We start from the raw sequence: 12,992 nt of genomic DNA, 5'->3' as shown, positions 1-12,992 counted from the left end.
AGGAGGACTTCGCATCTCAGGAAAAACGGCGTCGTGCAGCGGCATTAAGTGCAATTGTTGACGGCAATGTCGTGAAACGAACTTTGCCACGAAATTGAATCCCCATAACCACCATAAAAATAGTTGAAAAAAATCAAAAGGAAGAATCTTTAGCAACCATTCGATAATTCGTGGCCCAAGTATCGGTTATAAATGATTCAGTTCCTTCTACCAAATCCTTATATTTATCTGAATTGCTTCAGTATCTTTGTTGAATCCACTCTGTTTGCCTCCCTCTTTTTTTGTCCCGCTCGTTGTCTGTAGATGAGCTCTAGAAAACCCTATTAAGGTAATTCTCTTTTTCTCCTCAGTGTTTGATTGATATGTCTATTTTATTTCATATTTCGCTTTTTGCTCTTGCTTTGATTATCAATTTATCATCCAATGTTTGAACATGGTACCCTGAATTGATCTATTAACTATTATACATATAGATGGTGATCTTTTAATTTGTATTTATGGTTCTAATTTGATGAGGCGGATACTTTTTTAATTGCTTTAATATTATGCTCTGTTTGGTTGAGGAGAGTTGAGGGAGCTGAAGTTAACAGTTCAGGGGAGGAAGATAGGACTGCACTGAAGTGACTGTTTTTTTGGTTTGTTTTAAGCTGGAAAGAGAGGGAGGAGACGGTCGCTATGAAAAAAGTAGCAGTCTTTGCCACGATTCTGCTTGTTAACTCTTCTTACGGGATTGGTAGATTATAATTCCAATTATAACATCTATAATAGAGATAATTTTTATGGGATTTGGGACACAGATATAAATTGAAACTAAATTTGACGGAACAATATGATTTTCCTTGGAACACCATAGTTCTTTTGTATTCATAGAAGCTGGTTGCATCTGTCGTGTTACTGGAAAACTTTTCGTGTGGATGTTGATGCCTTCCAGTTCCTGAATGACATTGACTCCTTAGGTTGTAGTTCTATGTGATATATATTGCATCATGTCGCACCCGTTTGGTGCCTTCCTAATTTGTAAAGCTCATGCTTTTTTCCCAAAGGAGGAACTTTGACGATTTTCTTAAAGTTTGCAGCTTTTCCTTCAACTGTAGTTTTAATAACTTTTTGATGTCCCCATGCACTGAATCTAGTCTGTAGCTTACAGTTTTCTGTGTTTTGTGTTGCATTTGGAAGCTGATGTTGTCATGGTTCAGCCATGCTAACAACATATCCTCTGGGAGCAATTACAAATTGCATTGCTAACCTGGGACGTAATGTAATTTTTGATGCTTCCACCTGCAAGATCAATCATGTCAGTTCTTTGCCTAGCAGTGCAATCTTTCAATGCTTTTCGGGCAGCTCTAGCAATAATGTGACGCATAATTCTTCTTTTCCTTCGAAAGGTCGGGATCAGCTTAATACTCATCATATAATACACCGAGTGGCTTCAAATAGATGGCTTGTAAGCAGTATTGCAGCTTTAGTGCCAAAGCTTCTTTTATAATTTTAGTCAATATTTAGAATACAGTTGTTGATATTGTTTCAATATAAATGTTACAGTGTCGATCGCATGACTCTATCTCTCCAGATGACGAGTATCGTTCATCTCGCAACATAGCCATCAGTTTGTATAGGCGATATAGGAATGTTATTGACCGAGGAGGAGGTGACAACCTGAAAGTATAGTTTGCAATTTTCTTGATCTAGTTGTGTGTAAAAATTCTTTGCTTATCTTTCCGAACAAGATGCTTTATTTATATGTAGGACTTCATCAGTGCTGGGGTGAATGCATATTCTCTGGGCTGCACTGATGAAGGGTTGCGGCAAGAACTTACTGCCATGAAGGATTCTGGTGTTGAAATTGAAGCAATGAAGAATTACGGTGGAAATACTGGTTTAAAATTAAAGATTTTTTCCGGAGAGGTAAGTTTCTTCCTAGAATAACGAACCAATGATCTATAAGAGCATCATGATGTTTTATATCTGCCTGAGCAAGAAGAATAAGAAAATCAAAGCTCTCTTGAGATAACAGTTTTTTTTTCTTAAATGAGTTGAGCGATCTAGGACCATGTACTCCAGCCTCGACTTGGTTAATAAATCCATGTCTTGCTTTTGCCTTTTAATTGTTGTTCTGACTTCCAAAGTGCTAGAAACATAATTTGCATGAGATGCATGATCACTGCCATAATTATTACCTTGTGCTTTCTATTTCATGGTGCAGGTTGATGAGTGTATTCTATGGTTGAGCATTATATTTATTACTATATTGTGCACACCACAACCAACCATAGTTAGGTGGTCTTCGACTCCTCCAGTGTCAGATGAAGTACGGATTCAGTGGAAAGGCTTTTGTGCTCTCATAGCAAATGCGTATTATGTTAGGGGAATGGCATGGTACGTTTACTATTTTCAGCTACACCAGTCTTTTGAAAAGATGTCTCCTTCTATATAAGTGAGGAATTCTCTGCTGGTTTAGTGTGAAGCAAGATTGGTAATACCTTACAATATTCTGCTACTGCTAATTTTCCCATTGAACAAACAGTGGTACCATACTTATGCCTTGCAACATGTTGGATATGGAACTAGAAAGTTTTAACTCTTATTGTGTGTCGAATACTGTAGCTTTAGAGATCTCATTTAACCATGCTTTGAAGCAACTACAAAGAAAGCCCGAATATCTAGATAACCGTACCTTTGTGCATTATCTTTTAATTTCACAGGCTTCCGGTGAAGACTCTTCAGCTGGAGCAAATGGCAGTTGTAGGACGTGCTGAGGAGCCTTCAGTTGTTGCTAGCCGGATGCGATTAGTGTTCAGCACATTGGAGGTTAGCCAAATTGTCTAAATTGATACATTACAGAGACTAATTCAATGATAGTACATGAATTCCACTGTTAAGGACGATCATCTTCTTAACTTAGTTCATGTTGTGACATGATGATACCTTTAGGTGCCTGAGCCGTTCCATTTACGTTTTTTTTTATTTATTGCTGCTGCTGCTGCTGGTATTGCTAATTTAAGGTGTTGCTTCTGCAGGTCGTCAGCCCGCAGTGGCCAAAAGTCTAATCCAGCATATTGAAGTTAGGGAAATTCCTTTCATGTATCATTGTAACATTGCAAGTGATGGAGTCCCATAGTTGTTCAGTTGAAGAAAATCTATCTTAACTTGTCCACTGTATAAACTTTAGTAGAAGCTGTGATTCTTGATTAGGATAACAATCTTGCGTCCATGTTGTATATAGACCTAAATGACATTTCATATGATCTGCCTTGTAGGATTCACCGTGAAGCATTTGCCTTTTAGGATAAACAGATGGACAAATCAATCGGATCATATAGATATCCCTTCAACACAACATAGGTCATCGAAAAGATCTCAGAGATCCACCAAAGCACGAAAGTTAGGATCTTTCAGAAAATGGATTCCTATTCGAAGCGTGTATAACCGCATCGATAAGCTTACACTAACCCGTCAATTTGGGATCCAATTCGGGATTTTCCTTGGGAGGTATTGAAGCTGCATGTTTTCCCTTTCAGATCGATTCATCAATTTCTAGATGCTGGAGTAGATCCAAAAGAGATCACCCTTCCTCATGAATTTATGTTAAATCGGGATCTTTTCGCTCATCTTTAGCCTAGTTTTGCTGCGCATAGCCTCTGTGATATGTCAAGATGGTTTCATCAACGTGTCAGCTAACACCATGAAGTTCATTGCATAATCATTTTTGACATCCCATATTACCATGACATAAAAATATTTTAGAGAGTGTAGATGATAAAATCACTTTTTCGATCTCGAGATAATTTAAGGTTACTATTTTTGAAGCCACACGGAAGGTTTTGACCCAACCTATTCTTTTGTCATTATCAATTAAAAAAATTAAAGAATCAAAGGTTTGGAATTGATTGTAAACATGGGCTGGCTCTTAAAACTTGAAGTGTTATACTGTGTTAAAGCTTTATTTGCACCCCATAAATTGATCTCCATTACAAGAAAGAATGACCTTATGTTTTGGTCTTAATTTTGCACTTTGGGTTGATCAAGAAAACATTATGAAGGGGAGTTTATTAACTTAGGGGGAAACATTGTCACTGTTGTTGGGTGCATCATCACTCCCAATATTGCTTCCCATGCCAAACCCAAAGCCCATGCCCATTCCAAACCCTATATTGATCCCATTTCCCTTGCCATTATTTCCATGCCCACCACCTTTCACCCCGGTTGAGCCACCACTTCCACTTACACCCCCACCTTCTCCATGTCCATATCCTTCACCACCATTGCCGCTACCTCCACCTCCGCCTCCGCCTCCACCTCCATTGCTCCCAAAACCCATCCCAGCACCATAACCACTTCCATGTCCATATCCTCCACCATTAGAACCCCATCCTCTTCCTCCTCCTCCACCACCACTTCCACTTACACCCCCACCTTCTCCATGTCCATATCCTTCACCACCATTGCCGCCGCCTCCGCCTCCACCTCCTCCTCCACCTCCACCTCCATTGTTCCCAAAACCCATCCCAGCACCATAACCACTTCCATGTCCATATCCTCCACCATTAGAACCCCATCCTCTTCCTCCTCCTCCTCCACCACCACCTGCACCTCCATCACCTCCTACACCAACACCTGCGCCAAAACCACTTCCATAGCCGGATCCTTCACCATTCCCACCTTCACCACCTCCTCCTCCACCTCCAGCACCAACACCACCACCGTCGTTACCTCCTACACCAGCTCCTGCTCCATATCCTTCACCATGGCCAAACCCAACACCATCTCCTCCTTCACCACCACCAAAACCTTTGCCACCTCTACCAAAAAAACTTCCACAGCTTCTCCAACTCCTATAAGAACAATAGTCGCCCTCATCATGATCACCAACATTACCATTACCACTCAAAGCACTAGCATTAATGCTCAAAAGAAAAAGAAGAACAAACATGCATAAAGATTTAGCAGAGGCAGTCATGGTTATCTTCAACTTTAATAACCCAATTAAATTAAAAGCTCTCTTTTGCTTGGCCTTGTCTGGCTAGCTAGCTAGTCTCTTCAATATATATACATATTTATAGGCAAATTAACGGAATTATACTTGGCTGGATCAGGACCATAATTAAGCAAATTAAGACTCTAAGTCAAGAGATAATATCTTCTTTGGTCAAACCATGTAAGAACATCATATTATTCTCTAAATTAAGGAGACGGTGGAGTTGGTGACTGCATGTTCTTGAAATAAGACTAAATTATGTCTCATTGCGATTATAGAGTGTATATATATACACAAAAACCAAAGAAGCTCCAATTATATGGTTCAAGATCTATATTGGTTCCAGTCTGTCAGCTCCAATAATAATGTTGAGAATGTTGTGGAAGCCATGTGATCAGCAATCTTGCACTTGTGTGGGAAACAATTCTTTTCATTTTGGTTTGGTTTGGTTTGGTCTGGTGTGGTGGCTTTGTGGGGGGTTTAGAATACACTTGTAGTGTACAACTAGCAATGTAAAATAAAAATTCTGCAAATAAGTTCCACACTATATGCTCCATATCTAGCTAGGTTAGCTACCAAATTAATTAGATTCCAAAGAGTTCAATTAATATATTTTTTATGATGATGAATTTTCAAGCAAGAGTAAGCTCAAGAGAGACATCATTGACATCTGAACTCCTATCTAATCTGCTCAGTTTCAACAATGGCAACTGATGATGAGAATCTCTCCACTTTAGTGATGGAGACATTTTGTCACCATCTACTACTCTATCAACTCCCTCTTCTACTCTTTGATCATGTTTATTCCTCTGGTCATCACCACCACCAGGACCTTCAGATGACACCTTTTCTTGCTTCTTTATCTCCAGCTGTAAGACCAAAAGTCACATATTTGATTCCAATTCATTATGTAACATCAAAATTAACAAAGACAAGTATCTCTACATGTAAACTACTTTGGATCCCAAATGTTCCAAATCAACATGAAAACATAAATCCGCATTTTAGCTTCTTTCCTATATATATATATAGAGAGAGATATGTTACCTGGGAATTAGGGCATAGTCTGAGCAGGTCCTTGAAGATGATGTAAGAATGATCATAAGGTCTCTGCTCCCATCCTTGTCCAGTCAATATTTCTTCATAGGTGAAGGTTGGTTTGGGTTCGGACGCTCCTTTTTCATCGCACATTTTTTGTTTCTCTTGCCTGTAAGGATGCCATATTTTTTAAGTTATGGCTGATGATTATGATGATAAAGATGCTTACGATAACACGATTTATAATGATTAGAATATTTAGTCCAGATGCACCATCTGCTAATCTCAACATTGCTTCAGATAATTAAACATGTGCAAACCGAGTTTCTGTTAAGTGTACCTTAATGCTGGCATTCTAGAACCATTATCTAGAGCTTCATCAGTGTGATTAACACCACGTCGTTGATAGAAGAAAGCATCTTCATCAATGGAGTCCTCATATTCTGGCTGATGATTGATTTGCTTGCAACAGATTGGAACTAAATGTGACAAGTAGTTTGAATGAGCCTTTCCATTACTTTTTGCTGCCATAGCTGCTTCTGCGCAATGAGAAAGCGCAAACACATACAATTACTTAGAGAAACATTGTTACATTAATACATTATTACTTTAGAAGTTTTTCAACAGGAGAATACCATATATGAATATGTTTATATATCATATGAGTAGGACATATCACATTATTATGGAACATTGTCCTGTGTAAAACTGTTGAAGTTGGTCCTTACCGTACATAAGTCAGAGATTCTATTTCTTCAACCAGATGATTACTTTGTCCACTAACAATTTCATGATATCCTTCATTCTATAGGCATTCACTAGTCTTCAAATGTGTTTTTTATACCAAATTTTTTTTGCATAAACATGTTTTTTATTTTAAAATCATGAGAGGTTTAGACTATTCATTAATGACTGGTTTACGAGTATATATACCTTGTATCATCTGTTCATGCTTCATGCTCCTGTACATCTGTCCACAACAAAGACCAAATTAACCAATGCTAGAACCTAATTACACCCCAAAACATGAAATGTTTTCATAAACAGATTTTAATGCACTTCAAGATCGATCTATCTCAACCTGAAGATGGCTCTTAACGTGCGAAATGGTTAGCCCCTTCACATCCATTATCTGTAACACCATCTTTGGTGTCGCTCCTGCAAATTAATGAATACAATAAATGGACGATTGACGCTGTAAAATTCTGATATATGTCATGTATATAGCGAAAAGACCCAGAAATCAGAAGCTTGAGTTTTTGTGGTGTCACTAACTGAACATGTGTATGTAGCTATTGAAAAGCTTACTGTCTTCGCCACCGAGTCTTTCAACTGCATGAACAAAGCATTGGTGAAGATCAGAAGTCCATCGAAGCCTAGGCATTTTCGATCGAACATAAGGCCGAACCATACTCGATTTCAAGCTTGTATCAGCCGGGGAATCTTGGTGAATTTGACGTAGTCTAGCTCTCCTATACCTAATGGAGCTCTCACCTTCTAGTGATTCCTTCATCAATGGCTTGTGGAAGAGATAATTAATAATTTCTCAACAAGAGAGAGTGAGATGGGGGGTGTGGGATGTAACTGTACATGCTGAAATAACAAAACAGAGGAATAAATACCAAAAACAGAGTACTCTGTTTCAAAATGGGGTTTGTCCTGTTGTGCAGCTTTTTTCTTAAATTTCCCTCTTTTTAAGGTCTTCTGTTCCAGTAATTAGTTTCAGTCTTTCAGAGTTTCGAATGGAAAAAAGAAAATTTTGTACACAGAATTTCAGACTTTTCTTTGTTCAAACTTGTGTTCATGATTGGGTGAAAAATTCATACATGAAAAAGTTAAAACAAACCCATGTGTGTACCATATTCCTAGACATTCTGATATTCAATAAAATTGAAGGGTTTTTATGTGTATATTCTTTCTTTCATGAGGTCATCTTTTCTGTCAAGTAACCCAAAATCTATACATATATGAGAGCAAGTGTATGCACAAAAACCAAAACGTACGTTATAACAAAAACCCAATTAAAAAAATGAAACAAACTGAAACGTTCACCACAGCACAAAACCTGCAGAAGCATGACTCAGACGTTAAAAAAAACAGGACTGGCTTTTTTTTCTTTCTTCTATCAAAGTAAAAGACATGGACTTGTGACCTAAGCGAATGCATGACCTAAAGGAAACATACCAAAGTATACTCTTTTACACACATAGCTCCCCTTATCCCGGCCAAATAAGACGACTTTCGACCCAGAAAAACCCACATCACATTCCTTTCTCACATACATAGTTGAATCAATCCCTCAACTTACATCACAACATTGATTACAATTACGCCACCTAACATGCTTTGCATGTTGAATGGTCTAATAGTCTTTGTCGCGGCGACACATAGGAACAGGGTATGTCACCATTGGTGGAGGTGGTGGAAGAATAAATGAATAACATTGAAGAGGATGTTGTGTTTGTGTGGTTTGTTGTTAAGATATGCATGGGATGGGGATGGGGATGGGGATGGGGATGGGGATGGGAAGGGTTTGTTTGGTGTGAAACAAACTGTGGATGTCCTTTTGTCAAAGGTTGCAGATGATGACAATGGAAGGGGTTGGAGAATTGCAGAAGGCGGTTTCAAATATGGAAATTATTCTTCTGGATGGATTTGCCAGAAGCATTGACATGTGTTGCATGGAGTTAATTAGAGACAAAAACTGTTGCGTCATTGCGTTTATTTAATCAAGGAAACGTATATCATAGGCTGCTTTTTTGTGATAACATTGATATTCACAGAACTGATCTTGAACTGTTCAATTGGGAATTTGAATTTAGATGGTAAATAACAAAAACAGGAATATAATGCCAAAAGAACAGAGCAGAGATTTCAATGAGAATTTGTAAATTGACAAAGGCAGCAATGCATTCCCATCAGGTAGTGAAAGAAACAGAATAAACCAATATGGATTATGGAACTCTAAAAATACTCAGAGCTCAAGTAAAGCTCTTGAATCTGCAATTTCCCGCTGCGAAAACAATTAGATTATCTCGTCACCCTGTTGTGACTCGATAATCTGTCAAGCTAATTAACTCAAAGAGGCCTTGTGTGACGACCTCTAGCCCTGCCACAAAGTAGAGCATTTTTTGGGATTGGAAGCTCGTCTCTCCATGAGTTTGCAGGAGAGTAAACCCTGAGATAGAACTGCTGGCCTAAGTATTGCCTTGCCCAATTTTCAGACCTGATGTTCCACATTCCCACATTGTCCAATGCCATGTATATTGCAGTCCAGGCCCTGGGATATACCTGCATTTACATCAAAGAAATCAACAGATTGAATAAATGGTAAATCTAACAAGTCTACAAGCTTGCTTTTGTTCACAAATTGTCACATACTTGAACAGTGGAACGGGCAACTGTGTCTCGAAGGTTGTAGCGTGCTCTATTTGCAGACGTCCACTGCCCTCCGTCCATCCTGGTCATCCCACAACAAATCAACAATATTTTGACATTGCAAAGATGTATACATATACGGTGACAAAAGGTAAGTAAAAAAAATACTAACAAGGGTATGCTTAACCAACAACAAAGAAGGAATAACCATCTATGTGCCATGACTGAACAGTGTCCTCCCAATTTGGAACACAATCTCAACAAATTCAAGGAAATTAGCACCCATCACTGAGGTTTGGAGATAGCCATTTCCCCAATTGGGGCTGCTTGAAATGCTTCCCACATAGAACACTCCAGGAATATTGAAGTGGTCTGCAAGTTTCAATGGGGTGTCTGGGGGAAGAAAGGAAACACTATTGACAGCATATCTCTGCTTGCCATTAATGAAAGGGGCAGAGTTTGCAAGTGTGATTGTCCGGCTCGTCTTGATCAGTCCATAATGGTAGGAGCCCTGGGGATTGGGTCTAGGCCCACTCGCCGTCAAATTCCAACTGCATTTAGTAATACATTCAAGCATGAGGAGAGCAAGAACCAGTTTAATAAGCACACATGAATTAGAAAAATGTATTACCGTATAGATCTTGCTTGGCTGAGAGACCAAGCAATTTGAGTAGTTGGCCCTCCAGGGATGGGACCAGAAACTCCTCTCTGTGAATTGCTGTAGTGAAGAACAGCAGTTGTGGTGAGCACACGGGAGGTGAAGCGTGAAGATATAACAATGTAGTAATCCTGAGCTGCCTGATCAGCGGTGACCAAAAAAGAAGAGGACTGCCCAAGACGGATGTCAAATGCATCGTAGGTGTTCTGAAGTGTATGGGACCCCTCTACCTCCACCAGTTTCATCTTGTGCCCCTGAATTCTGATGTTAATGGAAGTAGTAAGCCCTACATTGGATACCCTGAACCGGTTTGTCTTCCCTGTACCAAGAAATCTCGATTTCAGTTTCTTGCCCTACAAAACTCACAATTTTTAAAAACAAATAATATAGATAATACAAACCTGGTTCAACTGTAAACGTCTTTCCATTCCATCCACGACCATTGATGAGAAGCCCATCAGGGAAGGGAAGATTGTGTCCACCATCCAAGAGGCGTCTTAATATCTATAGAACTTAAGAAAATTCAGTGGAAGTTTTAAGAGATGCACAATCTGAAGGCAAAGATGGAAACCAGAAAATCCTTTTCATATAAGTTTCATACGGAAAGATAGTTTGCTTACATAATGATTAGTCTTGTACCAGTCCCCAACCAAAAGAGTGAAATCTCCAGCAGGATTGGGGAAAGGCACAGGAATTCGAGGACGGCTCCAGAGCCGGATTGCACCGAATGCTCCAGCAGCCTTGTGGAATCCAAGTGACGGGAAGTAGTAGAAGCTACCAATCTGGTCCTTCACTTGCAAGATGTAGGTGAAGTTTTTCCCGGGAGGGATAGGACAGGTGGTGCCATAAACTCCATCTTGCCATGAGTTTCTCCTCTGCTGTATCCCATTCCTTTCAGATAAAAAAAGACATGATTTTCAAAGTTCACATCAATTATGCAGTCAATATCTATTTTCAAATAATCACAGGCTGATGCAACAAGAGGCCTAGTCACTCTTTTATGTGTAAGAGTGTGAATTGCAATTGAAATTAAGGCTTGTATAATTGTCCATTAAGCACCTTTTGTTATCAAAGACTTCATCAAGGACATATAAGCTGATTCAAATGGCTTCAATATAAGATTCTTGCCTGATAAATTCACAAAAAAGGGAGATGATCTACTCAGAGTTACTCAAAGTAATTCCTAATTTCCAAAGAGAAGTCATTCATTAAAATACAATATATAGAACAGCTACATAGATTTGTGTGTATCAATGAGACTACATATACTAACTCAGTTTATGATGATAAGTCCACGAGATTGAGAACAAGAAATTACTACATCAATCATTTGATTTTACGCATTAATTTAATCACTAAATTAGTTGTTTTGATAATATGGGTGAGGAAACTCATAGATCTAGCATTTGCATTCTGAGTAGTACACATTTCCAGTTGCACAAATGGAATATTTTAACATCATTATCACTGGTGCAGCCAATCAATGATTTGTGTCTATACTTTATCAGTTGAGGAAGTGGGATTTACTCAAGAAAAATCTTCTCAAATTCAAGAGATATTCTTTAATTGAATGCCTCTGACAAGTGAGCCAAGAAAACCTAGACCAATTAAAGTGGCTAACAAAGGCAAAGCTGCATCTTTGCCCCCTCAACACTTTCCCAGTACTTCTATTTCCTCTGGGCCATGGCCATTCAACTAGATGAATCTCTTCTTGATGAAAAGATATGTGAATATTTTCAAAAGAAATTGGATCAAAATAACCCTACATTCACCATGTTCATTGCAATTTTCAACATAAACAAAATGCCCATTCCACATTGCTATGAATGGAAAGTTTGTGCCTTTCTTAGCCACGGATCTGGGATTTGCAGATTTAGCAAATCCCATTTAATTCGGTTTTTATAACATGATTTGGGAAAACATTAAACAGAAGAATTAATTGGGGAAACATCCAAGACTTTTTTTTTTTTTGAAAGGCCCACATGCCACACACGCTAAGCCATGCCCGAGGGGCATGAAGGCCACCACAACGGATGGAAAACTACCCAAATTCCAAACCCCCTGGTGAGAATAGAACCCTGGACCTCAAGATTTAGTTTTTCTTACAATTGTATCTTTCCCACATTTTCTCTACAACCAAACACGACGGAAAGTAAACTAGTAGTTACTTACCAAGAAATTAGGAATGGCTCTCTAAGGTAGTTATAGACACTGATAATCAAGTTATCATTAGTAACAGCATCGATGGTTGGTCCTGGAAATTGCCCATTAATCAAGATCCCCTGCAACATTCCCCAAATTAACCCGTTAAAGATTTCCAAGAAAACGTACACCAAAACACTTTCTCTGCATCCAGACAGGAAAAAAAAAGAAAGGACTTTAACCCACATAACAGAAAAATGGGACTACATTACCTGCTGCTTGACACCAAGCGGGTAAATATCGCCATAAGTGATTTTCCACGTGAAGAACCTATACGGGTTTTCAGCATTAACGCTTTGAACAAGAAACAAAGCGAGAAGAAGAAGATAGTAAAGCTTGGTTTTCATTTCCTCAATCGCACTCTTATATAATTTCCTTTAAAATCTGTCGAAAATTAACACTTCTTTGAACAGATAGGAACTCAAAGATCCAAACAAATACAGAATCTAACGCAGCATTGTAGAGGAACCAAGTAATCCCTCTCTCTCTCCCCCTGAATCTCACTGTTTCTCTCTCTCTGTTATTGCTTTCGTTTTTGTACGAGGGAGCAGGGGGAGAGAGACAGATCAGACAAATATGAGCTGTAAGCCTGTGAGTGTGTGCAAAATCTAATGCAGTGTCGTGCAAGGTACAGTACAATCATGGACCGCTCATTGCGCTTAAGTGTGAAGTGGGGGTCCAGAATCCGAGTGGGTTCTGGTGGCGTCGACGGAGGAGGATTGGCCTAGAATCAATACGTCA

General features: G+C 39.0%; 3 protein-coding genes and 1 pseudogene across 3 annotated transcripts; 1 reads left to right on the top strand and 3 right to left on the bottom strand.

Moving 5' to 3' along the window:
* Positions 1 to 77: 77 nt before the first annotated feature.
* LOC119988329 lies at positions 78 to 3,270 on the top strand. The gene is made up of 7 exons (XM_038833326.1): positions 78 to 328; positions 1,177 to 1,444; positions 1,543 to 1,662; positions 1,747 to 1,905; positions 2,204 to 2,376; positions 2,703 to 2,808; positions 3,018 to 3,270. Exons 2-7 carry the CDS (start codon positions 1,199 to 1,201, stop codon positions 3,045 to 3,047), a joined length of 834 nt encoding a protein of 277 aa, XP_038689254.1. The 5' UTR covers positions 78 to 328; positions 1,177 to 1,198; the 3' UTR covers positions 3,048 to 3,270.
* Positions 3,271 to 4,054: 784 nt separating this feature from the next.
* On the bottom strand, positions 4,055 to 4,957 carry LOC119987973 (glycine-rich cell wall structural protein 2-like). Its single transcript, XM_038832888.1, has one exon. The coding sequence runs from the start codon at positions 4,955 to 4,957 to the stop codon at positions 4,055 to 4,057; it is 903 nt and encodes a 300-aa protein (XP_038688816.1).
* A 577-nt stretch (positions 4,958 to 5,534) lies between these two features.
* LOC119989211 lies at positions 5,535 to 8,505 on the bottom strand. The gene is made up of 6 exons (XM_038834602.1): positions 7,322 to 8,505; positions 7,095 to 7,171; positions 6,947 to 6,983; positions 6,354 to 6,552; positions 6,023 to 6,182; positions 5,535 to 5,844 (listed from the first exon to the last, which is right to left on the bottom strand). Exons 1-6 carry the CDS (start codon positions 7,524 to 7,526, stop codon positions 5,608 to 5,610), a joined length of 915 nt encoding a protein of 304 aa, XP_038690530.1. The 5' UTR covers positions 7,527 to 8,505; the 3' UTR covers positions 5,535 to 5,607.
* A 378-nt stretch (positions 8,506 to 8,883) lies between these two features.
* Positions 8,884 to 12,981, bottom strand: LOC119989209 (annotated as a pseudogene).
* Between the last annotated feature and the right edge of the window lie 11 nt (positions 12,982 to 12,992).

The sequence above is a fragment of the Tripterygium wilfordii genome, chromosome 21 (genome assembly GCF_013401445.1).
Source record: "Tripterygium wilfordii isolate XIE 37 chromosome 21, ASM1340144v1, whole genome shotgun sequence".
In the NCBI taxonomy this organism is placed as follows: Eukaryota; Viridiplantae; Streptophyta; class Magnoliopsida; order Celastrales; family Celastraceae; genus Tripterygium; species Tripterygium wilfordii.
The sequence above is the reverse complement of the archived record's forward strand: the minus strand, read 5'-3'. Positions and strand labels throughout refer to the sequence as shown.

Bases quoted from the DNA above. Each gene is read 5' to 3' on its own strand.
- LOC119988329 (XM_038833326.1), top strand. From the start codon at position 1,199: ATGCTAACAACATATCCTCTGGGAGCAATTACAAATTGCATTGCTAAC. The intron at 1,663-1,746 runs GTATAGTTTGCA...ATTTATATGTAG, and splicing joins GAGGAGGTGACAACCTGAAA to GACTTCATCAGTGCTGGGGT. The intron at 1,906-2,203 runs GTAAGTTTCTTC...TTCATGGTGCAG, and splicing joins TAAAGATTTTTTCCGGAGAG to GTTGATGAGTGTATTCTATG.
- LOC119987973 (XM_038832888.1), bottom strand. From the start codon at position 4,957: ATGACTGCCTCTGCTAAATCTTTATGCATGTTTGTTCTTCTTTTTCTT.
- LOC119989211 (XM_038834602.1), bottom strand. From the start codon at position 7,526: ATGAAGGAATCACTAGAAGGTGAGAGCTCCATTAGGTATAGGAGAGCT. The intron at 6,984-7,094 runs GTTGAGATAGAT...TGTTGTGGACAG, and splicing joins ACGTTAAGAGCCATCTTCAG to ATGTACAGGAGCATGAAGCA. The intron at 6,183-6,353 runs GTACACTTAACA...GCATCCTTACAG, and splicing joins TCTAGAATGCCAGCATTAAG to GCAAGAGAAACAAAAAATGT.